The sequence below is a fragment of the Nesoenas mayeri genome (genome assembly GCF_963082525.1).
Source record: "Nesoenas mayeri genome assembly, chromosome: 3".
Lineage (NCBI taxonomy): Eukaryota > Metazoa > Chordata > Aves > Columbiformes > Columbidae > Nesoenas > Nesoenas mayeri.
Genome location: NC_137544.1, coordinates 161,185 through 188,364, shown reverse-complemented (window position 1 = coordinate 188,364; position 27,180 = coordinate 161,185). Strand labels below are relative to the sequence as shown.

The 27,180-nt window shown below is 58.2% G+C and overlaps 1 protein-coding gene across 1 annotated transcript in view; it reads right to left on the bottom strand.

Moving 5' to 3' along the window:
• IFT172 (intraflagellar transport 172) overlaps positions 1-27,180 on the bottom strand; it is a gene marked incomplete at both ends in the record, with an annotated part of 39,076 nt that overhangs the window by 5,657 nt on the left and 6,239 nt on the right. The window contains 33 exons of the mRNA XM_080342425.1: positions 180-296; positions 3,124-3,210; positions 3,436-3,499; positions 3,903-4,012; positions 4,149-4,247; positions 4,849-4,978; positions 5,654-5,763; positions 6,278-6,458; positions 6,567-6,631; positions 6,845-6,938; positions 7,561-7,703; positions 8,551-8,667; positions 8,746-8,881; positions 10,764-10,861; positions 11,236-11,325; positions 11,398-11,542; positions 11,924-12,044; positions 12,409-12,487; positions 14,254-14,502; positions 14,876-14,953; positions 15,274-15,366; positions 15,692-15,776; positions 16,299-16,406; positions 17,147-17,283; positions 17,651-17,818; positions 20,148-20,260; positions 20,747-20,832; positions 21,481-21,584; positions 22,101-22,154; positions 23,817-23,978; positions 25,400-25,495; positions 26,505-26,628; positions 26,719-26,933. Coding sequence (XP_080198551.1) covers positions 180-296; positions 3,124-3,210; positions 3,436-3,499; positions 3,903-4,012; positions 4,149-4,247; positions 4,849-4,978; positions 5,654-5,763; positions 6,278-6,458; positions 6,567-6,631; positions 6,845-6,938; positions 7,561-7,703; positions 8,551-8,667; positions 8,746-8,881; positions 10,764-10,861; positions 11,236-11,325; positions 11,398-11,542; positions 11,924-12,044; positions 12,409-12,487; positions 14,254-14,502; positions 14,876-14,953; positions 15,274-15,366; positions 15,692-15,776; positions 16,299-16,406; positions 17,147-17,283; positions 17,651-17,818; positions 20,148-20,260; positions 20,747-20,832; positions 21,481-21,584; positions 22,101-22,154; positions 23,817-23,978; positions 25,400-25,495; positions 26,505-26,628; positions 26,719-26,933 — 3,858 coding nt within the window. The remainder of the gene's footprint in view (positions 1-179; positions 297-3,123; positions 3,211-3,435; positions 3,500-3,902; positions 4,013-4,148; positions 4,248-4,848; positions 4,979-5,653; positions 5,764-6,277; positions 6,459-6,566; positions 6,632-6,844; positions 6,939-7,560; positions 7,704-8,550; positions 8,668-8,745; positions 8,882-10,763; positions 10,862-11,235; positions 11,326-11,397; positions 11,543-11,923; positions 12,045-12,408; positions 12,488-14,253; positions 14,503-14,875; positions 14,954-15,273; positions 15,367-15,691; positions 15,777-16,298; positions 16,407-17,146; positions 17,284-17,650; positions 17,819-20,147; positions 20,261-20,746; positions 20,833-21,480; positions 21,585-22,100; positions 22,155-23,816; positions 23,979-25,399; positions 25,496-26,504; positions 26,629-26,718; positions 26,934-27,180) is intronic.

The window sequence follows — 27,180 nt, the reverse complement described above, 5'->3', positions numbered from 1 at the left end:
CGTGCAGAATCTGCAGGAGACTGCACCGACTCCAGCTGAGGAGCCTCCGGCACAGCGCCCGGCGGGGCCGAAGCGGCTCGGACACGCTGAGCGCCGGGCCAGCCCAGCTCGGCCCGGCCCGCGTCGCGGCGCAGCCCGCGGCACACCGGCGCTCCCGCGGGCGGCCCCGTCCTCCTCACCTGTGGGTTGGCAGGTACCCCGTGGTGCACGTACAGGCTCAGGGCTCTGTCCCAGCTGCCCTCCCGGATGAGGTGGGTTGCGTACAGAGCTACGTACTTGTGCAGGACCTTATAGTTCTGGAGAAGGCACACAGAAAGCAGCAGCATGAGACTCATGAACCGAACAGTGTCACTCGGCAGGGGTGGTTTCAGACGCGTGTACGCACACCCGCATGCCCGAGTCCCAAAGGGTCATCAGGTAATAGAGACACACCGCACAGCAGAGCCGGGGTTTGATCTGGGCCCCTCTGGACACCTCTAACCCTGCCTAGCTGATGCTGTGCCTCCCTTCCGCAGCTGTTTCCAGCTGTTCGCCACGTGCCGAAGGAACGCTGCCGGACGGCTGAAGGATGCAGCGTGTCCACAGTGTGGCACCACCAGGACCAAGTGTAAACCAGCTCTCGGTGCAGCGAAAGGATGAATCAAAACACTTTGTGCACTGGACGCTCATCACTTGCAGGGTTGCTCTAGTCCATTATTCAAATGCTGTCAGACCTCTGGGACTGGAGCCTCCTCGGGGAGCTGCTCCTACCTGTCCTGATCTATACATCCTCTGCTGAGGACGTGCAGAAATCCAGCGGAGGACAGACCTGTTTCACACAGGCTTAAATATAGTAATGAAATGAAGAAGATGGTGTAAAATGTACAATCCTGTCAAAAAATAAGCAATGGGAACAAGCTTATTAAGCACAAGAGAGACCAGTGTCCCAGTGATCTGTCTAGAAATTGAACACCCAGCTGTGGGTGCCGGTGAGACCTCCGGTACAGGACAGCTTGGGACAAAGACCGGGTCTGGCACGTGGCCTGTTCTGGGCTAACAAGAGCCTTACGCAGTCCCACAAGGACCAGGGCAAGGCCTGGCGTCTGGATCGCGCAGCGCGGGCGCAGCGCCGGCCGGGCCTCCCGGCGGGTCAGCTCTGTGCGGGGACCCGGGGACAGGCAGCTCAGCGAGTGGCCAGCGGCTGCTGGGGACAACGGTCGCGGGGCTGCACCAGCCAGGGCATCTCTGGAGACCGAGAACTCGCTACCCTGCTCCGGTCAGCGCTGCTCAGGCCGCGCCTGGAGGACTGTGCTCAGGTCTGGCCCCGCTGTGCCACCAGCTGCGGCCGGGCCGGACGGGGCCAGAGAAGGACACACAGACGACAGGAGGACGGGGCAGCCCCGTGTGAGGAAAGGCTGAGGGAGCGGCGCCTGTTCAGCCTTGAGAAGAGAGGGCTTTGGGGACAGCTCACCACCATGCTCCAGTATTTAAAGGGTGGCTGCAAAGCAGCTGGAGATCCCTTTGTACAAGGAGTCGCGTGGAAAATACAAAGGGGGGTGGGTACAATTCACTCCTGGGGTCATTCCGATCGGATACAGGAGGGAAATTGTTCGTGATGAGCACAGTCAGCCATTGGAAGATCTCCCCAGGGGGCTGGCGAGTTGGCCAACACTGGGCACTTTCAGCATTCAGCTGGACGGGGCTGGGCCAGCTTGTCTGGACCAGGCTGTGCCAAGAAGGGTTGGGCCAGGCGATCCTTGTGGTCCCATCCAACCTGGGACTCTGTGATCAAACGTAACTTCTTTCCTGTATAATCACTGCAGAACAGCCAAGTCAAAAGTCACTAAATTCTGCACTGGTCACGGAGCAAAGTTGTGCCAGTGCCTCAGAGACACGAACAGACTAACCGCGCCTGGAACCAAGTGCAGCAGTGCTGGGCCTGCCTCACAAACTGCCTAAGCCTTTACCGTTAAGGTAAGCGTGAAGATATACTTTATGGAAGATCAACACTGGCGTGTCCCGACAATTAGAACAGAAGTCTCCAAGACAACAACTCCTGCAACAAGGACCGTTTGTATCACCAGACAAGCCCGAGTCAAAAAGAAACCAGGGTTAGTGTAATGGAGCCCAAACTCAGGTTACTGGTTACTGCATCGGAAACAAAGTCAGAAAAACTGAGCCCGACACGTTCCCGATGCTTGTCCAGGTTATCGGTGGTTTATCGGTGGTTTATCAGTGATTGGGTTATCGGTGGTTTACCGGTGGTTTACCGGCGCTGGCCGGCGCGATGAGCTGCCGCGTCCGCGCCGCCCGCAGAGCCGGCACCTCGGCCGGCTCCCCTATCGGCAACCGCTCAGCCGATAAACAATCAATAACCACTGAATACAAACAAACCCTCAGAGCAGGTCCTGGCAATCTAGAGGTTTCTCCTCCTGTAACTGCATTGAAATAGCACTACAGAGCAGTTTCATTTTGCTTTTCTTCTCTTATTTTACTTTGCTGAGGTAACTTTGCCAGTTTTAGGTCAGTGAAAACGAAAGCAATGTCAGGTTTGCTTTCACGCCAAGGCTGCCCAACTTCTAGTCACCCAAGGCTCCAGAGAACACGCGGGAGGACAGCCTGCTTTCGCACGGCCGTTCCACGCTACCGATTCCTTCCGGCCCGAACAACTCATTGAGCTCTTCTGCACCCCGTGAATCACAACATTTAAACTCCACGTGCTCCTGGGTTCTAACACTTCCCTGGGCGGCCGGGCTGGCCCAGGGGGCACAGCGGAGAGGTGGTTTTTGGGCTGCTCCCCACAGAAATGGCTGCTGTTCCCTGCACACTCATTCCCGCCACCCCGCTGCGCAGAGCCCAGGCCCCACATCTGTCCCCAGGGCCCCACATCTGTCCCAGAGGGCTCCACATCTGTCCACAATGGCTCCACATCTGTCCTGAGGGCTCCACATCTGTCCCCGAGGACCCCACATCTGTCCCGAGGGCTCCACATCTGTCCCCAAGGGCTTCATGTCTGTCCCTGAGGGCTCCACATCTGTCCCTGAGGGCCCCACGTCTGTCCCAAGGGCCCCACATCTGTCCTGAGGGCTCCACATCTGTCCCCGAGGGCTTCACGTCTGTCCCGAGGGCCCCGCGGGCACTCACCTGCTGAGCCGCAACCTCCAGGCACTTCTCCCACTGCTCCTGCTGCACGTACAGGTCCAGGGCAGCCACGACGTCTATGCCCACCAGCTGGGACGGGAACAACCATAAACGCACCGCGCGGGCACGGCTTCCTACAGCAGCAGGGCAGCGCAGCCGCAGGGCCCTGCACACACCCGTCCCCCCGTGCCGCTGACACCGTGACTCACGGGCACACACACACTCTTCGCATCCAGGTAAAGGTCCCATGAGAGGGGCCCCAAGGGTCTGATCCTGACGCCACTCCCTGGCCTGTGAGACATCCCACATACGTACCGAGTCCACCTTGCCTTGGTTCTTTAAATACTCCTTGTAACGCTGGTCCACATACTCCTCTGACCTGCTGGGCAGAAAGAATTGCAACAGGCAGCAAGACTATCAGCGTCTTGCATCAGTGCAGAGCCTGGATCCAGCTCGCTTTGGGAAAGAGGACCTAGAGCTGTGCCGTGTCCTGCCCGGCTGCTGGGGACACAGGTGGAAGGGGACATAACATGGCAATATAACACGTGAGAAGAGAAAGGGATCACGGGACTGTCAGAAGGAAATGCATGCACAGGATGATGCCAAGGGAACGGGAGACAGGGGTGGGCATGGGGATGGCATCACAAGGAGTAACGTGCTCCGTCGAGCATGACCACAGTGAGGAGAACCCGGGGAAGCTGGGGGCAGCAGGACAGGACAGCACGCAGAACCATCTCGGGGTGGGAGGGGGAGCAGGAGAACTTGAGAAATTGAAGGCATACTGGGGGTCCAGCTCCTTGGCCACACGCTTGGCTTTGCTCCACTCCTCCCCTTCAATGAAGGCGTCGATAGCTTCTCGGATGAGGTCCAGGCTCAGGTAGAGTTCGGCTGCCTGCGGGCACAGACAGTCCCATGGAGCACCATGGAGCACGATGGAGCACCACGGAGCACCACGGAGCCCACGGCCCCGTGGCCCAGCTGCTGGAGGCTCTGCTGTCCAGCAGCCTGGGGCAGGAGCTGGCCCTCACCGCACTGTATTTCTTCATGGCCACCAGCTGAGGACCCACGGTCCGCGTCACGTCCACGCTCTGTGACTGGCCCAGGAATTTAATGGCCAACTCAGCAGCCTGTGGAGAGAAACTGTCAGCAGCACAAGTGCTAATGCTGTTTGAGAGGGGGATGAAGCTGGGAAGAACCCAGCCCCAGCTGAAAGGCTGGGTGAGAAGCACTTGAACTGTGGAGAAGGGGAGAAAAAATGACAGCCCACTTCAGCAATTCAGAGAAGCAAAGCCCAGCGACCTGCACACATGGGAGAGGATCAGACCAGGACTTAATTGTTGTTGAAATTGGTACAAGGGCACAGGTATGAGGGAAAAGTATGAAGAAGAACACAATCCAAAGGCTGGTGGACAGAGACCACAAGAAGACAGGGTGCCCATCTAACCAAGTTACGAATTCCAGTGCTTCAGTGCAGAGAGATATGGGCACAAAGAGACGGGCACGCTGCTCAAGGGGTGCCGTAGCCAGGATGCCAGTGCAGCGCAGGGTCAGTAACAGCCCACCTCGGCTCAGCAGGGTGGCCCTGAAGGCTGTCGGACCCTGCGGCCGCCAGAGCCCGCGACCCTCCCACGGCCTGAGGGACCGAGGCACCCCCGGGACGCACTGCGTGCTGTGGGAAAGCTGCTGGGCAGCGGAGCAGAGGAAGGGAATCACAGCCCCGGCCCGTACCTTCAGCAAGCACTTCTCCACCAGGACAGCGTTGCTGGGATCCCGCACCTTCAGGTAGCAGTCCACCGCCCGCGCGTGCTCCCCCGCCTGCTCCCACTCCCGCGCCTGCTCCAGCAGCCCCTCTGTTCCTCTGCAAGACGAAACGGCCTCAAGTTGTGCCAGGGCAGGCTTAGATTGGATATTAGGAAAATATTCTTCCCGCAAAGGGCTATTGGGCATTGGAACAGGCTGCCCAGGGCAGTGGTGGAGTCACCATCCCTGGAGGCTTTTAAAAGGCGTTTAGACGAGGTTCTCAGGGACACGGTTTAGTGCTGGAGTTGGTTGTGTTATGGCTGGACTCAATGATCCTGAGGGTCTCTCCAGCTGCAACGACTTTGTGGTTCTCCGGGGCTGTGGCAGCCGGGGAGCTGCGCGCAGGTCCTGCAGACAGCGCGCGGGGCGCGCGGGCGGTGCTGAGCCAGCGGCCTCGGACGGGGCTGCGCAGGTGACGAGCAGCGCACACAGCCGGTGCCGAGGGGAGAACTGGTCTGGGACCCCAGGGGCATGCACTGGCACTACAGGAGACCTTGGGGAGCTGCAAGTGGCAAGAAGACATCCAGGAGACCTTGGACAGCAAGAATAAACCTGGGGTGTCCCGGAGCAGTGAGGATGTTAGGAAACCTATGCAGTAAGGAGTCCATGGTGCTCAAGAAGGAAACGCCTGGATGCCAGGGGTGCTGCCAGCGGTCTGTGTAAAGCACCAGCGCAATGGCTGAGGGGAAGAGCTATGTGCGTGTTCTTGCAGCCTGACCACAGCATTCCTCACCTGGAGCCCTTCTTGGCAGCCTCCCTGCCGCACTCCTCCTGCAGCTCTTCCAGCCGACTGGGCACGTATTCCTTGCAGATCCGCAGGGCCTCGCTCCACATGCCAGCCTCCTGCAAGCACCATGGGAGGAATGCTCAGCGGTTCACCAGGATCCCCCGCGCTCCTGGCCCCACGTAACACATCCGGCCTCTCGTGTCATCTTGCCAGAGAACCAACTGGAAGAAACAACCACAGCAGCACCAGCCAACTCTTCCCTCCCCAGACGGCACCTACGTCCACCCATTCACCCGCGCCGCCCGAGCGGAGCGTGCCCGCACATCCCAGCTGCCTCTGTGGAACGGGCACTTGCAGCCTCCACATGCACCCGCCCACGCTGCCCTGAGGACCATCCCTGTCCTGGCAGGACACCTCGAGCGCTGCGAGCGCTGCGCTGTGCTGCGAAAGCTCTACCGGTTCGGTGCTCCAAGAGCCGGCCAGAATTAAATTCTGGTAGGAACCACCTGAATAAATGGTTTCTCTTTGGCTCCTAAGCTGACAGGGAGAGCTGGGAGATGGATTTCACTCCTCCTCCATCCAAACTGGTCCAGCGAGGAAGGCCATGACGTTGCTACAGACTGCGCCCACCTTGTAGTACTTTATGGCCAGCTCCGGCCTCTGTGCGCGCAGGAGAAAGGCCTCTGCTTTCTGGAACTCCCTCTGCTCAAAGGCGAAACGCGCCTGTCCCACAAGGACATCGGCCACGCTGTCCGGGTCGTGAGCCTCAGCAACGCGCTGTGCAGCGTCCCAGTTCTGGTTTTGCACAAACCTGGGGGATCAGCGCGAGGTGTAACCAGAGGCACGGCACGGAGCAGAGCAGTGCTGGAGAAGCAACCAGGCTGGCACCACGCGGAGCCAGACTGGGGAGGATACGTACATCAGCACCGCCTCCTTGGGTTTCCCAGCTTTAATGAATTCTGCTTCAGCCTCTTCAAATTTGCCCTAGGAGAGAGGAAGGAATTCGCTTGCGTGCCATCCTGCCCCAATACCAGCGCACGACCTCCTCTGTTACCACGAGGATTTATGAATCTAAGATGTGTGCGAAGCTTGGGGCTGCAATTGTCTTTTGGGTGAGCAGTGACTGCAGCCATGTAAGTGCCCCTGGTGACACCTGAGTGACCAGAGAGCTCCCACCTGTTCCAGGGGTGAAATTACCTCATCTTCGAGGAACATGGCGTACTTTAAGTGGATCTCTGGCATCTTCTGCTTAATGGAGAGGCGGGCCAGCTCAAAAGCAAATTCAAAGATCCTGCAACAGAAGAGAAAATGGGGTGAGAGCAGGACCATGCACTGAGGACACTGAGGACATGCCTTCATCAAGAGCAAGACGTCGAGGGGAGCAAAGGACACATGGAGAAGCGACAGGAACACAGAGGGTCGCAAGTGCATGGGCACTGCCCATTCCTCCTGCTCCTGACCAGGGAACAGCAGCTTCGAGAGCCCCCGCTAAGGAAATCCAGCTCCTCCACACTTGCTGGTAGAGCCAGAGGCCCTTGGTCCTGCCCTAAGGGGGCTGACAAGACCCCCCAAACCGAGCAATGTGGGAGAGTGGGGAGAGCAGAAGCGAACGGCAGAGCGGGGGCAGAAGGGACAGAACTCTGCCGGCAGTGGCGGTGACACGAGAACAGCCCCTCCCTGCCCTGCGGAGGCTGCAGGGCAAGCCGCTGCCTGCCCCGCTCCGAGGGGCCGCTGGACACACGGACAGGTGCGGCGGAGGCAGGAGGTGTCCCGAGGAGACGTACGGGTGCGGTGGGCAAAGGGGCCGTATCCTGGACCTGCAGCTATTGCGTGCACACGGTTATCTCGGGGCAGCCCTTCTTCCACAGGGCAGGCAGATGGGAGAGCGGTGCTGCTCTGACGGACCTGCTTACCCGTTGTCTGCTGCATGGTCGATGGCCATCTCCAGAAGTCCGAACTTACTGAGCAGTTTCACAGCCGCCTCTCCACCCAGGCTCTTTGCCCACATGTAGGCCACTTGCTTATAGGAGTTTGCTCCCCCGTGTGCCTTGGCCACCTATCCAAAGCAGGAAAGTGGAAGAGTCCAATGCATCCATTCCACGCTCAGCATGCTGAGCCAGGACTCTGCTCTCACATGGTGCCTGTCATCCCGAGGGAGCACCAAAGGCAACTGTTCTCTCCTAAGGAAACCTTTCAGGGGCGCTGCTGGACCCGGGGGTGAGACAAGGGCTGCACGGCAAGGCAGAGAGAGGCTGCTGCCCCGCATGGCGCTTGCTGCTGCCCCGCATGGCGCTTGCTGCTGCCCCGCATGGCGCTTGCTGCTGGCAGGGTGCAGAAGTGACCCACGCAGCTGCGCCCACGCCGGGGGAGCAGTGCCGCGCTGGCGCTGCGGGCAGAGCAACGCTCCCGGTGCGGGGCTGCGGGCAGAGCAACGCTCCCCGGTGCGGGGCTGCGGGCAGAGCAACGCTCCTGGTGCGGGGCTGGGGGCAGAGCAACGCTCCCCGGTGCGGGGCCGGGAGCAGAGCAACGCTGCCTGGTGCGGGGCCGGGCGCAGAGCAACGCTCCCGGTGCGGGGTCGGGGGCAGAGCAACGCTCCCGGTGCGGGGCCGGGAGCAGAGCAACGCTGCCCGGTGCGAGGCCGGGAGCAGAGCAACGCTGCCCGGTGCGGGGCTGGGAGCAGAGCAGCCCCGCAGCAACAGCGCTGCAGCGCGGCCAGGGCGCAGCCCTGCCTGTGGGGTCACTGCAGCAGCCGCACAGGCGCCCCCAGGGCTGCGCACACGCTGAACCTGCGCAGCGTCTGCCACGTGTTCGCATTCTGCGGTGATCAGAGACAGAGCAGCTCCTGCCAGGATCCTGCAGCCAGAGCCTGGTCCCCGCACAACGGGACACAGAAGGATGATTACCCTGTAAGCATCTTCCCACATGTCGTTCACTCGGTACATGTTTACTGCGGCCTTCCAGTCCTTGGCTTCCACGTAGTGGTACTCAGCCTCCTGCAGGCACCCCTCTGCCTCCAGCGTCTGCACCAGAGGCAACGAGTTAGTGACACTCTTGTCCCCGCTTGGTCTACCAGATCCCCTACCACGAGATGTGCTCACCTTGGCCAGGTGCTGGTGGGTATCGCCCAGTAATTCCTTGCGGTACTTGGTCACTAGGGAAACCATCTCATCGTACATCTTATACTGCTTGTACATGGAGATGGCCCGATCGGGTTCATTCACAGTGATGTACAGCCTGGGAACACAGACATCCCCCAGCGGCTCAGCCCAGGACAGCACCAGCCCCTGCAGCCTCTGCCCAGCCAGAGCCAGGTCCTGGACACCCTGCCACAGGGGACAGCTGGCGTGCAGCACGGCTGGTGAGCGGCACAGCTGGCGTGCAGCACGGCTGGTGAGCAGCACGGCTGGTGAGCAGCACGGCTGGCGTGCAGCACGGCTGGTGAGCAGCACAGCTGGTGTGCAGCACGGCTGGTGAGCGGCACAGCTGGCGTGCAGCACGGCTGGTGATCAGCACGGCTGGTGAGCAGCACGGCTGGTGTGCAGCACGGCTGGTGTGCAGCACAGCTGGTGAGCAGCACGGCTGGTGTGCAGCACGGCTGGTGATCAGCACGGCTGGTGAGCAGCACGGCTGGTGAGCAGCACAGCTGGTGAGCAGCACGGCTGGTGTGCAGCACAGCTGGTGAGCAGCACGGCTGGTGTGCAGCACAGCTGGTGTGCAGCACGGCTGGTGAGCAGCACAGCTGGTGAGCAGCACAGCTGGTGAGCAGCACGGCTGGTGTGCAGCACGGCTGGTGAGCGGCACAGCTGGTGAGCAGCACAGCTGGTGAGCAGCACGGCTGGTGTGCAGCACGGCTGGTGATCAGCACAGCTGGTGAGCAGCACGGCTGGTGTGCAGCACGGCTGGTGAGCAGCACGGCTGGTGAGCAGCACGGCTGGTGAGCGGCACAGCTGGTGAGCAGCACAGCTGGTGAGCAGCACAGCTGGTGATCAGCACGGCTGGTGTGCAGCACGGCTGGTGAGCGGCACAGCTGGTGAGCAGCACAGCTGGTGAGCAGCACGGCTGGTGTGCAGCACGGCTGGTGATCAGCACAGCTGGTGATCAGCACGGCTGGTGAGCAGCACGGCTGGTGAGCGGCACAGCTGGTGAGCAGCACAGCTGGTGAGCAGCACGGCTGGTGATCAGTACGGCTGGTGTGCAGCACGGCTGGTGTGCGGCACAGCTGGTGAGCAGCACAGCTGGTGAGCAGCACAGCTGGTGAGCAGCACGGCTGGTGTGCAGCACGGCTGGTGATCAGCACAGCTGGTGATCAGCACGGCTGGTGAGCAGCACGGCTGGTGAGCGGCACGGCTGGTGAGCGGCACGGCTGGTGAGCGGCACAGCTGGTGAGCAGCACAGCTGGTGAGCAGCACAGCTGGTGAGCAGCACAGCTGGTGATCAGCACGGCTGGTGTGCAGCACGGCTGGTGAGCGGCACAGCTGGTGAGCAGCACAGCTGGTGTGCAGCACGGCTGGTGTGCAGCACAGCTGGTGAGCAGCACGGCTGGTGTGCAGCACGGCTGGTGTGCAGCACAGCTGGTGAGCAGCACGGCTGGTGTGCAGCACAGCTGGTGAGCAGCACAGCTGGTGAGCAGCATGGCTAGTGAGCAGCACGGCTGGTGTGCAGCACGGCTGGTGTGCAGCACAGCTGGTGATCAGCACGGCTGGTGATCAGCACGGCTGGTGTGCAGCACGGCCGGTGTGCAGCACGGCTGGTGTGCAGCACGGCTGGTGAGCAGCACGGCTGGTGAGCAGCACGGCTGCTGTGCAGCACGGCTGGTGAGTGACACAGCTGGTGAGCAGCACGGCCGGTGTGCAGCACGGCTGGTGAGCAGCACAGCTGGTGAGCAGCACGGCTGGTGTGCAGCACGGCTGGTGAGCGGCACAGCTGGTGTGCAGCACAGCTGGTGAGGAGCACAGCTCTGAAACATAAGCTATAGGTCTCCACATGTGGAGAGAGTACCTCTGACATTTCCAAACTCGAGCCCCAAACTCTACTCCCATCCCAGGAACCGGCTCATCCCCACTACAGGCATTTTTTGAGGGCTAGGTCTTGGACTCGTACCAAGAAAGATGCTCACCTCTCGGCTTCTTTGTACTTGCCCTGCTTCTCCATCTCTTGGGCCTGGGTTATATAGAGCACAGACACATCTTCCCGACTCATACACTTGATTGCCAGCTGCCAAAAGGAACATACATGGGAAAACTACAGCACACTGCACAGCAATTTCTTGATATATCGTAGTGAAAGAGAAAGGGAAAAGCAAGTGTGCTATATGCTATACGCCCTGGGGAGAACTGGTGGTCCTTTGCCACGGTGATGGCAGCACGCAGGACCAGCCCCTGGAGAACGCTCTGCACCCACCGGGGCAGCTGAAAAGGCACAGACAGGACACGAAGGCCGGGGCTGTTTCCTGCCGGTCGCCCCACGCACCCGCTTTGGGAGCAGAGCTTGGTGATCCGGTGTGGGCAGACGGGGCACCACCATCCCCTGATGAAACACGTTTCACCAGGCGGGGTGAGGTCCCCAAGAGCTTTGGCTTCCGGCCCTACCTTGTGAGCCCGCTCCCAGAGCCCGGCCTGCGTGTACATGTCGATGGCGTCCCTGGTCTGGTCTGCTTTGACGTACAGCTCCTCCGCAGCCTGCGGGAAACGACCGTCCTCAGCATCCCAAGGGACGCGCCGAGCAGCGACGGCTGCGGTCTGCGGCCCCACCTGATACTCCTGCAGAGCTGCATAGTGCTGGGCAATCCTGAGGTAATATTTGGCTGCTGTCTGTCTTTCCTGCAAGTCCAAAATGTAGATGGCCTTCTTCCACTGCCGGGCTCCCAAGGCTGCCTCAATGGCCTTAATCGAGCACCTAGCATCAAAAGCACAACGCTCTACAGCCAGCCAGCAGCCACGTCCTCCGGCTGAGTGCGGGACCGCGGACACCAACGCGCTCTGCCGCTCCATCCTGCTGGCTGGGTCAGAGCAGCAAAAAGCACCCGAATAACTGGCAAAGCAAAGGGGAAAGAATGAAAAACTGGGACATCAGGGAAGAGTAATCAGGGACGAAAGACCTTGGGAGAGAGGCGGGAAGGCACCGCGGTGGGGCCAGCAGAGCCTGCACGCAAGCACCACGGCACCGGCAAAGCGCGGCTGGCTCAGGCAAAGCCCTGCTGATCTGAGCAAACCGTATCAGCTTCGTAGCCTGCCGGGTTACTCTGCTGCTGGGTACGCAGCCACCACCTGTGCCCACCTGGCTTCGATGTAATGGTTAATAGCAGCATCCAGCTGTTTCTGCTGCACCAGATGGTCTCCCCAGGCCTCCTCCAGCGCCACGACTTCTGCGGGAAACGCCAGGCGAGCCAGCTCCACCGCTGCAAGGGCACACAACAGCGGTCACAGCAAGTGCGGCAGGGAAGCCGGGCTGGAGGGGAGCGCGGCCGTGGACGGGCACACGGGGGGCAATGGTGGCTGCCGGACCCCCTCAGCTCCAACGGGCTGCCCAGCAACCCGGACCTGCCGAGGCCTGGACCAAGACCCTGCTGGTGCAACCAGCGCCATAAAGGCCTTGGGAACAGGACGCTGTCCTGGGACTGGGTGTGCTGGTGCGACATTGTGAAAAACACGATGAGACACGGACGCTTCAGAGCACCAAGGCCCCTCCGGGCTCCAGGGCAAAGCCCATGTTCCCAGGCTCTGCTGGGGAGGGACGGGGGAGGAAGACACTTAGCGCGGTACCTTTCAGGAAGGCGCTGCCCTTGCAGTAGCACTCCAGAGCCTTCCGTGGGTTCCCGACCTTCTCAAACAGGTCTCCAGCCTAGTGACAAATACAGGCTGCCGGTTTCCAGAGCCACTATCTCCCCACGCCGTCACACACCCTGCCAGCCCCACGTACAGAGCTCGCCGGCCCTGCCACACGGGCTTCTCCGTCAGCTCTGCCGCCCCCAGTAACCGAGAGACGGGGACAAAGGGTGTTGCAGGACAGACCGCGTGTGCTGAGACCACAGCCGCCTCCGGCAGCAGCACACCCCGAGCGTTCTCCTGAGCTACCATCTCATAACAAGACAGGGGGTTTTGACACAGCTCCCTCTGCGCACAGTGGCCGGTCCTTTCCAGGACCCCGGGGGCTGCGCTCCCGGACCAGCACCCGGAGCAGGGGCAGGAGCGGTGCCGGGACATGGGCTCCTGCAGCAGCTTCCACCGGGCAGGAAATGGTGGCGGCCAACAGGGTGGGACAAGGCTCAGAGCTTGAGGAACCCGGAACACAACCTCAGAAACTCATCGTGGCAGACGAAAGGCTCCTTCCCGCCCGTGTCTGAGCGGTGTGAAAGCGCACGTCCAGAGGAAGGCCGTAAGAGCAGAGCAAGTGTACCCCAGCCCTTCCTCCGCTGTATCTGACAATCTGCACTGCAGAAGCTTCCTGAGTTTGTCATGGTGCCTCACATCACCATATTTAACGGCTTGGACAGACTCGACCTCCGTGATGTGTCTAATCACTTTTGGACCGTTTACACTTTTGGCACCAGAACACCTGGCAGCAGCGAGTTCCACTGCTGCTCGGCCAAACGAAGGCTGAAGAAAAGGGGACTGGTTTGGAAAAGCACAAAATTCTCTTGGGTCCAAATGAAATGGTCGGAAAATGCCAAAGGTAAAACAACACTGGAGAAACATAATTTAAGCAGGGCACATAAAACAGGCTAGCAAAAATAACTGGGTTTGGACACAACACATAACTGAACCAGGTAACTCATAGCAAACATTGTAGATCAAAAAGTACGGATGTTTCAAACAATAATCTGAGAAGCTCATGGAAGTAAAAATCTATCAAGAGCTCTTGAACATCAAAAACAAAACTATTCATGTACACTATGGTCTGCAAACTGCTGGAAACACGAAAGTACACCAGGAAAAGTACACCAGGAAAAGTGCCACCCTCCATTGGCCCGCCCTGCTCTCTCTGTCCGTTCAGACGCGGGCGCGGGGCCGCTGCTGGCCGGGATGCCGAGCTGTTCTGGTCCGGCTCGGCACTCATTTCTTACATTAACATGATGACGTGCTGTGTGAAAAACACCCTTTTCTTCTAAAACTGTTACCAATTTTCTTGTGTTGTTAGAGACAGAAAATGATGACTTCCCTCCTCTATGATATTTATGGTTCTCCAGATTGTCTTCCTTTGTTTCTCTTCCTTAGCTTTTCCATTTAGACTATCCTTCTATGAAAGCTGCACCATCATTTTTATTCCTCTATGAGGAAGCACGGTACAGTTTCACAGCAATACCAAGTTTTCCTGTGATTCCCAGCTCCTTTCCTGTTGGTTCCTGTCTTCCAAAGGGCTTCCCTGACCATTACTGAACGTTCGGCCGACGTTCCGGAGACGTGTCGTCAATGAGCTGTGATCAGTAACTCAGATCTCACCCGTGTATAACGGGTGCAGTTAGGATTTCCTCCCAACTGCTAACTGCAAACTTATCAACACCGGATTACATCTGCTGCTCTCCAGCGCAGCCCCCGCGTCTCGGAGGAGAAGGGGACAGGGGAAGACTCTGATGGCACCGCAGAGAGCCCAGCGGGCAGGAGACTCACCTGCTCGTACAGCTCCGCTCTGACCAGCGCCACGGAGACCCTGCTGATGACGTCCCCGTGGGTCAGGAGCTCCTCCCGGCCCATGGCCAGCCGCGCTGCTCTGGCCGGCAGCCCTGCCCGCAGGTATAAGTTGATGGCTGCCAGGTAGTCGCCCTGTCCCTCCTGGACCTCCCCAGCCTTCTCTTCCTGCTGGGTATCCAGCAGCCACTCGTAGTAGCCCCGACGCAGCTTGTCCAGCATCGGGTGTCCCTGTTGAGAAACACAGCACTGGTTGACCTGGGCAAGGCAAGACGCTGTCCTGCTCACCCCGCAGGCTCTGGACAGCAGATCACGGCACAGAGCCCTTGCCACCCTGTTAGAAACCACTGCATCATTCACTCTTCTTCAAAGTCCTAGATGCTCCTAAACCAATTTCAGCAGCTTTTGTCCCTCACCATTCACCCAGCTCAGCACCGACATCAGCACAGACTGACGTCCTCTGCTTGGAGCCCCTTGGAGCACAAGTGGCACCGGACAGGGCAGGTGAAGAGAACCCAGGTCTTGAACAGAAACCCAGCCAGAGCACTTGCCAAGCAAGCCCAGCCTACAGCCCAGTGCGGGCTGTATTCTGTATGTCCTGTACCTTGGCCTCGGCAACCATAATGCATTCATCCCACATGTGCAGCTCCTGGTACATGTCCATGGCCTCCTCCGTGGCGTTCTGTGTCAGAGAGCAAAGCATCAGCCCAAAGGCTCCATGCAGCAGACACAGTCCTGGAGCCCGCACAGCCAGCAGGGTTACACGTGCAGAAACACCTGAAAACGTGGACTGTCCCCTCTACACGGATATACATCCTCCCCCAGCCTCCTCATGCACCTCAGGGCAATCCTACATCTTGGAACAAGAAATATCTTCTATTTCAGATCAAAAATCTCTTCTCCTGTGATTAAGCAACTTCTGCCTTTTCTCCTTCACACCAGTGCACAAACTTCTCTGCCCAGAAAGATGAGACCTTTTGTGCTCCTTGTTCCCTCACTCACCTGTTCCAGGAAGATCATCTCCGCCAGCTTGTAGTTCTTGTCCAGCATGGCCAGGCGGGCACGCACCAGGTAATGGTCTGTGCCGTCCCCGCCCTGCAGACAGCACCAGCGCAGTCAGTCTGCTGAGCCAAAGGGCAGGCTCTGCAGTGACACTGGGGAGGGGACTGCAGGCGGGACCTGGGTCACTGCGGGAGCTAAAGACATGAGAATCACAGAAGCGACAGGACAGGAGCGATATGAAACGGACAGCCAGACGAGGGACCTGGCAGGCACGGATCAAAGATCATGTCGGCGGTTTCTGCATGACCAGGTACTGGTCTGTAGCAGGATACTGGTGAGCAGGCACACAGAAGATAATGTATATGCAAGTGTTTACAGGAAAGCAGCTGCCCTGCACAGCAGAAAACATTTGACTTACGTGCTCTTGAGCTGCCTGATCAGCAATGGTATTGGTTTCATGCAGAAATCGAGCCTTTGCCATGTTGCCCAGAGCTGCAAAGCACCTGGAAAGAACAAAGCAGTTAGTCAATAACTGGGTTTTATTGGCCACTTTTGGTCCAAGGGAAGAAACTCAGAAGCTGGGCAGCAGACCCAGCTCTGCAGGCTGGAGCGGGGGCAGCCCTGCTGCAAGAGAAAGATTCTGAGGGACCCGCGTTCGTGTCCCTCCAGCCCTGCCCCGGGGACAGGCCAGGGACGTGACCGGAGCTCAGCCTCACTTCCCGGGCTTCAGGGACACGCCGAGCGTGTCCATGTCTGCAGCTCCCTGGAGCTGCACTACACACCGCTTTGGGCTGCCATCAGCAAAAATGTATGCCGCACAGTGATGTCTTCCTGTCCCCGGCTCCCGCATTACTGTCCAGGACGGAAGAGCAAAGTCACTGCCTGGAATACGGAACACTTAATTCTCCAGAGCAGTGAATCTTCCAGGGCACGCGACAAGTCCCAGCTTTAGTCGGACCCTGCTTTCTGTGAGGGATTCAGCAAGGAGCATTTAGGCCAGAAAGACACGACAGCTGTTCCCGTACCTCTCTGCAATGTGCAGCTGCCTGGCTTCCAAAGCCAGCCTGCTCAGCGTCTTCCACATGGCCTCGGTCTCTGAGGACATCTCCAGGGTCTCCAGGAACGCAGCGGCCCTTGAGACAGAGATGCGCAGGGTTTCAGTAACAGAGCGGCAATGCAACAAAGCAGGTGGGGTGTGAGCAGTTCTGTGGGGACTGTACAGAACGGGCCTGGCACCGCAGGGGAACGCTCGGAGCGGCGGGGACGCGTCTCGGGGCTGTGGCCCCAGCGGCACGCGAGGCGCGGGGGGCTGCAGCGGCGCCGGCAGCTCCGCGGCGCTGCGTCCAGCGCAGGCCTCTGGCGCAGAGAAGTCTCTCAAGCGGTAACAGTGCTACAGACGTGAAATGTTCTTCTCTGGTCAATGAGAAAACCCTATAACGGTGTCAGCAGTGCCCGGGTGGCCACCATGACTGCTCAGGCAGTCAGTTTTCACTCTGCACAGCTCCTGAATGTTCCCATGGCACTGTCACCATCATGAGGGGCAGCAGCAGAACCACCTGAGTACCACTGCACACCTGGTTGCTACAGGAGACAGACGTATTCACTGCAATCTAGTGAAAACTTGTGCCCATGTCAATGGGACCAGACAGTCCTCTGCGCCCTCACGTTTGAAACCACAGAGCTGTGAAGATGAAAACGCTGGATATTTGCTCCCAAAGGGCTCATTATAGCCAGACCTGGCAGCAACGCGGGTTTGGCCTGCACCGCAGCTCTGTATGGAACTGCGCTGCTGCAGTTCCTGGATTGGCGACTCTCAGGCGTCTGAGGTGATGTGGGGTCCCTGTCAGCACCATGTGGTGTACCCAGCACCTACCTGTGATAATCCCCGTCGTCAATGGCAGTTCCAAACTCTATGAGGCCTTCGTCCAGGGTGTAGGACACAGTGTTCACCCCTTCAGATACTATCACTTCAGTCTTTCCATCATTCCGCTCCAAGTCCACAATATCCCCCTGGAAAGAGCACCTGCGGTCAGGACTGCCGTGCTCTCCTGCAGCACGCAGGGCGGCAGGGACGCCAGGCAGCACCGAGACAGCTCTGCTGCTTAAGTATTTGCTGAACAAGCTCACACTGAGCAGGCGCCATCCTGATCCCACCAGCAGAAACAAAACAGTACCTGAGCAGCTCCTTGCTGTGTTACCTATCTCCATCTGCTTCCAGAAGTGCCTGCCACGAAGCTGGCAGATGGGCTCATGTTCTGTCCAGAAGCAACCAGCAGTTCCCTCCTGTCTCCCTTCTGCAGCACCACCCTGACCATACCCACACGCGTGTGCAGAACTAACAGGAACTGCTGGAGGTCATCAAAGCCTCCAGTTTTACCTTCAGAGGGAACATGGTGACTCGCTCGGGAGCATCGATGTTGTACCAAACGCAGAGGTTGTTTCTGTTCTGAGCCACCACCACGTCGCTGCCCGGGACCCACTGCACGTAGGAGCAATAGTTCAGAATGGTGGTCTTGGTGCTGCTTTCAATGTCGTAGAGCTGCAGCTGCGGGGAAAGCAGGAACAGGCTCAGCGGGGCTGCGCCGGCAGAACACCCGAGCCAGCGCCTTGTGAACAGGTACTGTCAACCAGGAACAGACTCCGTCCAGGACACCCATCCCGACTCTCACCATGTCATTTACACACGTTACTGTCCAAGACTTCAGCCCTCTTTTAGCCCCTGCAGTATTTTAAGCAGCATGCTCAGTCCCGGCCTTCCTTACTGCCAGGCACGTACGTGTATAAACCAGAGTATGCCTTGTGCCACTCCAGCTCCCCCTCAGCGGCAGAGCTGGAACAGGAGAGCGGTCTCTAAGTCCCTTCTGCAAACACATGGGGCACCGAGAAGGGCCTCCCTGCGCGGTTCCGGGACGAGCTGCCCATCCCAGGCACAGCTCTATCGCAAGAGCTGTTGCCAGGAAGGTGCTGTTTGCAGAATACACTGCCCTGAAACAAACCTGACAGTTTGGAAGGTGTAACCTGACACAAGGCATAACAAAGATGTATGATGCTTTGTAACCTCAAAGTCCTGGGCTGCCTCTGCTCCTTGTCATAATTGTCCTCAGCTAGCAAAGATGAGAAAAGAAGAGAATTGCACTGGTCTCGTGACACACTGGTCAGAAGAGAAAAAGAAAGTCCCTGCTTTCCTCCGTACCAAACTGGCTGGAGAAATACAGACAGGCATAGCTTAGGAGAACCATAGTTTTGTCTGATTTAGGCTGGTGCAGTATTTAACGAAGGAGCTGCCTATGTAGCTCTTCAGAGCCCAAAACGGAGCCAGAAGAGGCAACAGCAATCTTGATGATGCCCCTGTCTCCTGTTGAGACAGTAGATCAGAGGACCCAAATGTAAACTGAACAAGACTGCAACAATAAATACAAAAAGACACATTACTGGGAAAGTGCTCTTTTCCTGCATGACGGGACACGCACAGCTTTGTACGTACGTACAGCCATGCGCGTGCTGGCCCAGAGGCCGAGCCACGGGCCGTGCGCGACTCCGGCACACGCGCAGCGGTGCAGGGCCCGTGCGGCGGCGGACGGACGCGCCGTGGCCTCCGGCTGCACGGCCGGGCGCTCCGGGCGCTGGATGATCAGCTCGGCAGCGGTGAATCCGTCTGTGCGGGAGCGACAGCGAGCAGACGGGTCACTCATCGGACGTCTGTGATTCAGGCAATAAGATATCTTTGCACCCCCTGCAATCTGTGACGCAATCTTAGGGGTTAAGCTGCCAAAAGCGGTGAAGGAGGAGCAGCTCAGGGAGGAGCAGCCTGGGGTTCTGCCATGGAACGTGAGAGGGGATTGCAGAGTTTCTTCTGAGATGAGGCTGAGAAAGTTCTCAGGGACGTCAACACCTACAGGTGTATGAACAACACTTCACCCGTCCCTGGTCTAAGGAGAGGCACAGCCGACACGGAACCATTCTGCTGCAGACTGACAGCCCCGGTGGGACCGGAACCCTGGGGCAGCTCAGTGAGCCCGCGGAGAGCTGCAGCGCTGCGGCCGCGGTCTGACACGGGCCTGGGACACCTGCGCAGAAACTCTGCGTGCGAGTTACCCCGTTGTCAAGAAGGTCGTGTCTCTTCGCAGGACACTCTTGCAACAAGAGGAGCAAACAAAGTCAAGCAGCCAAGCAGCCTTACATTCGTAACGGTGAAGAAGGCTCGATAGTGAACTGAGTGGAACTGCCACACAATTAACAAACGCATCTTCTTGCCCGCTGCAGTGAGCTTCTTCAGCTCTCTGTACGACTAAACTAAGCATGGCCAGGACAGGAGGTGAGCACCCGCACATCATCATCTGTAACAGGAAACCACTACCATGACTTTGGGCATAGGTTTGTCCTGAGCTCATCAGTACCCTCCCAGACAACATTCAGCCACGGCGTGGGAATCGGCACAAGCCAAGGGCCACGCCGAACAAGCTGCCTCGTTGTGACTACGCTGGTTTAGAGCATTAGAGAGCTCATCCTACAGACATAAGCCAGGCTGTTGCAGGGAACACCTTTTTTACATTTACATGTTTCGGTGCAACATTAGGGTCCTCATCCTGAGATTAAGCACTTGTCTCCATCTCACAGCAGAAGAGTCTGTGATCTTCATTTTCAGGTGTGACGAGATGGAGTAAGGCGACACGTAATAACTTCAGAGTTAGCGATGACTCAAGACCAAACACGCAACGTCGCCAGCCCACGGAATCTGAACATGGTCTATCCCAGAGTGGTCCAAAAGCCATGAGTGCTCCAGATGTGCTTCTCACCTCCCTCCACCCAGGCATATCTGTCTTTACCTGCCCCCACATGCCATCCGGCCACACTCCCAGATGCAGCCGCCTCACCCGCATCTTCTTGTCCCTGAAGAGCAGCTTGTGGCCTGTTTCGTTCAGCTCCAGCCAGTCGATCTTGCTGTCGTGGCTGATGGTGCCAGCGTTGTAGCCACCAACGAGGTCCACTTGGGAAGGAAAGAAAGGGCACGGTGTCAGTACCTAACGCGCCCTGAAGTGCTGAACATTCGGTGCTGTCCCGTGGGGACCACGTGCCTGGGACCTAATCAGGGCAGGGCCCCCTGGCAAACACGCTGTGACATCAAACGCAGACTGCAGCGACATTCTGTCCTGATGCCTCAGCAGCAGCAGAGACGCCTCCACCACCATGAGCACACACAGACCACAGGCAGCGCAGGCAGCAATGTCACCGTGCCGAACCGCACAGAACGTCACCGCCACCCCGCAGCCGCGTCCCCAGCGCACAGCCAACCTGCGTGAAGCAGCCGCTGGTGTCAGCAGTCTGCAACAGGCAGAGCGGGTGCAAGGGGCCTTCAGAACCTGCTGCTTGGTAGGGTGCATGCAAAGACCTTTGGGGACATGCTGCCTGGCACAGGGAACGCAAAGGCATCAGAGAAGCTGGCAAAATGCAGGGAAGGGAGGTTTACATTCACCTGTTGCTATAGTCTTGATGTCTATCAGATAAGCCAGTCTCTTGTTCTCCTCCATTCCTCTCTGCCGTCTCTCATTGATACGGACACTATTATTCGAAGGGAATGACAACCGTTACCTTTACTACTCTCAGTTCACAGGACTGAACCCCGCAGTCCCTCCCAGTCGCCTGCAGTTTCCCTGAGCCCGCGAAGCCTCTTGCAGCTCCCCGAGCTGTGACCTGCACAGCACCCAGCGCTGCCTCCACAACACACCTGTCCGATCCAAGCTCCGCTCGCGAAGCTGCCCCGCTGGAACCAGGGTCCCCAGCAGCAAATTGTGACAGTGCTGCCACCCCAGCAGCCCACGATCCTCCCTTCTCTTGAACCAGAAAATGGAGTGTGGTGGTTCAAAGGGACAGAGGGGGTCCTGCTGGCATCTACAGCCCCCGATAATGCTGTACTAGATCAGCTGGATGCAGAGATGCCCGAGTACACGCACAGGAGGTCGCTCTCCCACAAAAGCCCAGCCAGGCTTCAATAAGCATGTATCAGAGGAAAATGGGCTCTTGTGCTTCTAAAACTTTACAACCATTAAGTGTAACTGAGCAATCGAACCCTTCCATCAGCCCCTCTCGGAAGCAGATTACTCAGGTGTCTGGGGGCTGCGCTGTGCAGAGTGGGACACTTCCAGGGGCACATACCCGCGGTCACTCACAAACGCCTGTACCGGCCCCGTGGGCAGGTGTGACACTCACCTGACAAGATGAGGGCTCATGAACTCCGTGCGGACGGACCCCAGGATGTCATTGCTCCCATATTCCACCAGCGTCAGCTCTCCAGCATTGAAGATCATGCAGACCTGATGGTGAGAGGGGATGCACTCTCACTGAAGTGCCAGGTAAGCACACATACCCACCAGTGAGGTGTGGAGAAGAACATGCTGCACACGAGTCTGAATTCAAACCCTCTGGGATGAGTAAGGAACTGTCCTTGGCTTCCTACTGTGATGGCCAGCTTCTCCTCAGGCCTGGGGATTTTAGTCCTGGGCCTATTAGTGCTGCAGGAGTCAAGCTGTCACCCCGACAGGCGTTTTCTGTACCTCTAACACCCTCCATGGCTGTTGCTTTTTATTGCTGCTCTCTCCTACAGGGTTACGGCTTGTGTAACTTGCCAGTGCGCACTCTGAGTTTGTTCTATACCTGGCATGTGGAAAAGGCAAGTACAGGGGGAAGCAGATCAGGATCTGCATGGAGAGGGTAAGCCCAGGAAACTGCTGAGAACCCTCGTTTTCCAGAAGCGTGGTTGGCACTTTTCCGTCAGGGCACACACAGCTTTACTCACCACCCACGGCAGCAACCTGTGCCACCCAACTTACACTCTCATTGTCGAAGAAGAACTTCTCATTCCCTCCAGATCCTTGCCAGGCCACCTGCGAAGCAAGAGCAGGGCTGAGCAACCGCGGGGCCGAGCTGCGGCTGGGCCGGGCCACGCACCGCGCGCGCTGCACTCACCGCCCGCGCGCAGCGGAGCTGCCTGCGCAGGGACCGCGCCGGCGCCTCTGCCCACAGCACCGCTCGCAGCACCGCTCGCAGCACCGCTCGCAGCCGCTCCCAGCACCGCTCGCAGCTGCTCCCGCCTCCCAAGCTCCTCGCTTCCCTCTCCTTTTTATCCTCCGCTTCAGACTGGTCCCTGTGTAGGACCTTACTGCCTGCGCACAGAAGCCTTCAGCGTGACCCACGTGCTCCCTCCAGCCTGTTCTTTCACAGGCACCTCTCTGCCTTCCTCGGACTGACTTAATCACAAAAAGCACCCCAACAGTCTCTTTGCCTCCATAGATCTTCACAGTCGCTGCCACCGTTTGTGGGGGCAGAATCTCCACACTTGGTGTATCTGCAACCCCCCTTTTCTGTGCACATTATCAGTGACTGCTCAGCACAGTGCTGGGAGCACCAACTGATTGGGTATTTGGGAAGAGCACTGGATAACACAACAGTTACTGTGGTGACAACCAGCAAGTGGTCAGAGAGGCAGAAAAGTGACAGCCGAGGCTGCAGCTCCCTCTGCCCTCCTTGAGCAAGTGCCTGGAGCCGCTGCTTCCAAACAGCTCCGGGGGGACAGCAGGATGGCAAAGGGACAACACACAACCCACTTCTTTATGAGTACAGCTGCACAAGCGAAAGAAAAACTGTCTGGCGAGAATGATGGAGAGAAACCTGGGAGACTGAGTCTGGCCAGATCTTCAGTGGGGTTACCAAGCATCAGCACCCTCCAGTTCACCCCTGCAGCCAGGGGCTCCTGCTCCCAGCTGGACTGATCAGCGCACCGTTTGCCTGATTAAAGGTATATGACACTTGTGTGAACAAAGCAACTACGTCCTGAAGCCTGTTTGATACTTTGATCATGCACCAACCTGCTGCCCGTGCTCCGCAGCCCTGGCACACGAGCCGAGCACTCGGTGCACTGTGAGGCTCAGGGATGGGCAGTTTGGTATCAGAAATTATACTGGCATAACCTGTGGTAGTGCAGCCACAAAAGTTCGGAGTTGTTTGTTACATACCAAGATTCATACGTTCACATCTGGAATGTACATATGTACAGTATCCAGTCTTGGGCCCCCCGTACAGGGAAGACGCTGACACGCTGGAGCATCGAGCCGGGGCTGGAGCGCCCGCAGCGCGCAGAGCCCGGGGAACCGCGCTTCCTCAGCCTGCAGCGCGGAGGGCTTAGCAAACCCCGAATGAGGCGACGCCAGGATTTCACTGGCAGACGGTGGATGAGTGAGAAACAGCCATAAATCCAAACAGGGACTCCAACAAGACTGCGGAAAAAAGCTTTCCCCATGAAGGCAGAAAAGCATTGGAACAGGGACTGGAGGAGCTGTGGGGTCTGAGCAGCAACACCTGAATTTAACATTGACCTTCCTTCGGGTAGGATGTTTGATAAGAGACCTCCACAGGTCCCTTCCAACCTGAATTATTGTACAGCTCTTTGAAAACACCTGTATTGTTTTGATACAGAAAACACACAAACATGTCCTTTGAGTTACAAAGTGAAGCACTGACACTCGAGCAGCGGCACAGATTTCCCATACCTCACTGAGCCTGTTGGAGCCGATGTCGCCCAGCAGCAACGTGTCTGAGGTGTGGGCCACCAGATATCGGTCCTTCCCCAAGATCTTCACCTCATCGATCTCATACCCGTACTGGGATTTCAGCACAACTCGAGCTCCTGTGGAGAGGTTCTTCACAATGACCTAGGGCAGCGGAAAAGCCCCATGAGGCCACACACAGAGGAAGAGCACAGACTTCTTGCCCCTTGGAAGATTATGCAACAGATGATACCTGGGTATTTACATGTCCCCTCATGTCATTTCACTCTGCTTCTAAAGAAACCTTACATTCCTCTGTACAGAATGACAACTGCAGCCGTGTGCGGGACTCTCACTTCTGCCATGTCGCAGTCTCTGGCCTGTCTGCAGGCTCCATCACCCCTCTCACGCTCCTGCTCTCTGCACACACCGCTCCATCACCCCTCTCCTGCTCTCTGCACACACCGCTCCATCACCCCTCTCCTGCTCTCTGCACACACCGCTCCATCACCCCTCTCACACTCCTGCTCTCTGCACACACCGCTCCATCACCCCTCTCACACTCCTGCTCTCTGCACACACCGCTCCATCACCCCTCTCACGCTCCTGCTCTCTGCACACACCGCTCTATCACCCCTCTCACGCTCCTGCTCTCTGCACACACCGCTCCATCACCCCTCTCCTGCTCTCTGCACACACCGCTCCATCACCCCTCTCCTGCTCTCTGCACACACCGCTCCATCACCCCTCTCACACTCCTGCTCTCTGCACACACCGCTCCATCACCCCTCTCACACTCCTGCTCTCTGCACACACCGCTCCATCACCCCTCTCACGCTCCTGCTCTCTGCACACACCGCTCTATCACCCCTCTCACGCTCCTGCTCTCTGCACACACCGCTCCATCACCCCCTCACGCTCCTGCTCTCTGCACACACCGCTCCATCACCCCTCTCACGCTCCTGCTCTCTGCACACACCGCTCCATCACCCCTCTCCTGCTCTCTGCACACACCGCTCTATCACCCCTCTCACGCTCCTGCTCTCTGCACACACCGCTCCATCACCCCCTCACGCTCCTGCTCTCTGCACACACCGCTCCATCACCCATCTCACGCTCCTGCTCTCTGCACACACCGCTCCATCACCCCTCTCCTGCTCTCTGCACACACCGCTCCATCACCCCTCTCCTGCTCTCTGCACACACCGCTCCATCACCCCTCTCCTGCTCTCTGCACACACCGCTCCATCACCCCTCTCCTGCTCTCTGCACACACTGCTCCATCACCCCTCTCCTGCTCTCTGCACACACCGCTCCATCACCGCTACCGCTGGATTTCGAACCTGGTCAAGGTGACTGAAACTAAACCCCGACGGAGTCTGTGCTGGGCATGGAGGCCGCCCGCACAGATTCACGAGCTAGGAAATAAACCACCTTCCACCAGGGCTGACCCTGTCCCTGGAACATGCCGCGGCTGTCCTGACACGCTGTTGTGAACAAACCGTAGGTGCAGAACTCCAAACCCGTGCAGTTTTAGCAAGCGCCCCATTTCCACCAAGAGACATTACGCAGCAGACACCTCTCACCTGGCTCGGTCCCACATACGTCATCTCAAATTTATTTTTGTAAACGCTTCTGCGAAGGCAGCAGTCGAACTGTTCAACTCCTCCGCACAGAGTGCCCTGGGGAGACACGCACACCGCAGTCACAGTTCCGCTACGGGGGGCGTCCCACAGCGACCCCCGCGGGCAGGACCCAGGGGAGGCAGGAATCCGCCGCTCCTGCTCCGGGCAATGGGGCTCCAGCCCCAGAACCGCCAGGACCAGTCCCACTTGGCCTTCTTGCGAGAACAGAAAGACTGAGACACCCTCCTGGAAACAGAGCTTACCAAATTCCGGCATGTTACCGGCAGAGGAAGGGCTGAAAGTCACCTTTATCCTCATCTTCCCCACTATCCTTCTCCGCTTCCCACTTCTCCCTCTCCCGGCACACCAACCTCCTCTTCCCTTCCAGCAGAATTCCTCCACCTTCGTATCTTTCTCTACAACAACCCTGTTCCTTTCACTGATCCCCTATCCCATCGCCCCTTCCCCTTCTCTGCAAGTTTTCGTTCATGTGTTAAATTAATTCTGTCTGAAAATATTTCAAGGATTCTTGATTGCTGAACACAAAAAGATGCAAAAACTATTAAAGACAAATTGTAAATAGAAAACTTCCTAAATAAGTTAAGTGCTTTAAAGAGTTATTCAACTTAATACAGAAAGATGTGCAGAAAGATTAGAGAGCTTTAAAGGATTATTCAGCCCTACGGAGAAGGGCAGATCCAGGTCCACCGGCTGGAAGTAGAAGACAATTCTGAACTGAAACCACAGCACATTACAGACACAGCATAAGCAGCACATGGGTTCCTGTGCTGCCTCTCACAGGGCTCACACGAAACACTCCTGAGGCTGCTGAGAGAAGCTACGCTGCCCTCGTTGTGCCTCCGTGGAACAGGAGCCAACGAGCCATCCCACAGCCGCCTGACCCGCGGCGTCACCCGCCCACAGCAGCGCCCGCGGCACCAGCGCCGCCCAGCACCGCGCGCCCCGCGACGCTGCCGCTGCCCCCACGCGCTGTCCCTGCGGCACACACCGGGTCTCAGAGCGCTGAGACGGTCCCTGTGTGTGACCCGGGGCTGCTGATACCAACCGCACAGATCCGCGACCCGTCCCTCTTCCACGCCAAAGCCGTGATGGTGTAGAGGTGGGTGATTTCTTTGGGCTTGCCCTCCTCCCAGGCGCCGCGGCGGGGGCTCCAGTTCAACACCCGTAACCTGCGAGAGGAGAAAACAGAGGCACGAAGAACCGCGCGCGGCTGAAGAAGAACGGCTATAAAGGGGAGACCTGAGCAGCACGCACCGTACCTATCGTAGCTGCCGATGACGACTGACTGGCCACCAGGACTGGCAGCTGCTGTGGTGAATTCCTTCTCCGACGAGTCCCGGCTGTAGTCAAAGGTTTGAATCACGTTGCCCTCCTTCCCATATGCTACGATCTTCTTATCGCATCCTGCAGCCACGATGCTGTTGGAAGCCCAGGCAAGGGCGTAGGGAGGACAGGGATGCACCACCAACTTACCCTACAACGGACAAGACAGAACACCCTGAAAACAGGAACGGCTCCAGCCCCCAGCTGCCCCAGCGGGACCAGTAGGAGGCCACCTGTACGGCCCAGCCCATGGGTGCTGTGTCTGCCCGCCTCGGTCTGCAGGAAGGCAGACAGAAACCAGGACGGAGAGATGTATCAACGGCTCCATCCCTTTAACTGGGAGAGAAGGTTCCTGCTGCCGGTAAGAAGATGAGCGCGTTAACTAGCGTGGGATGCGC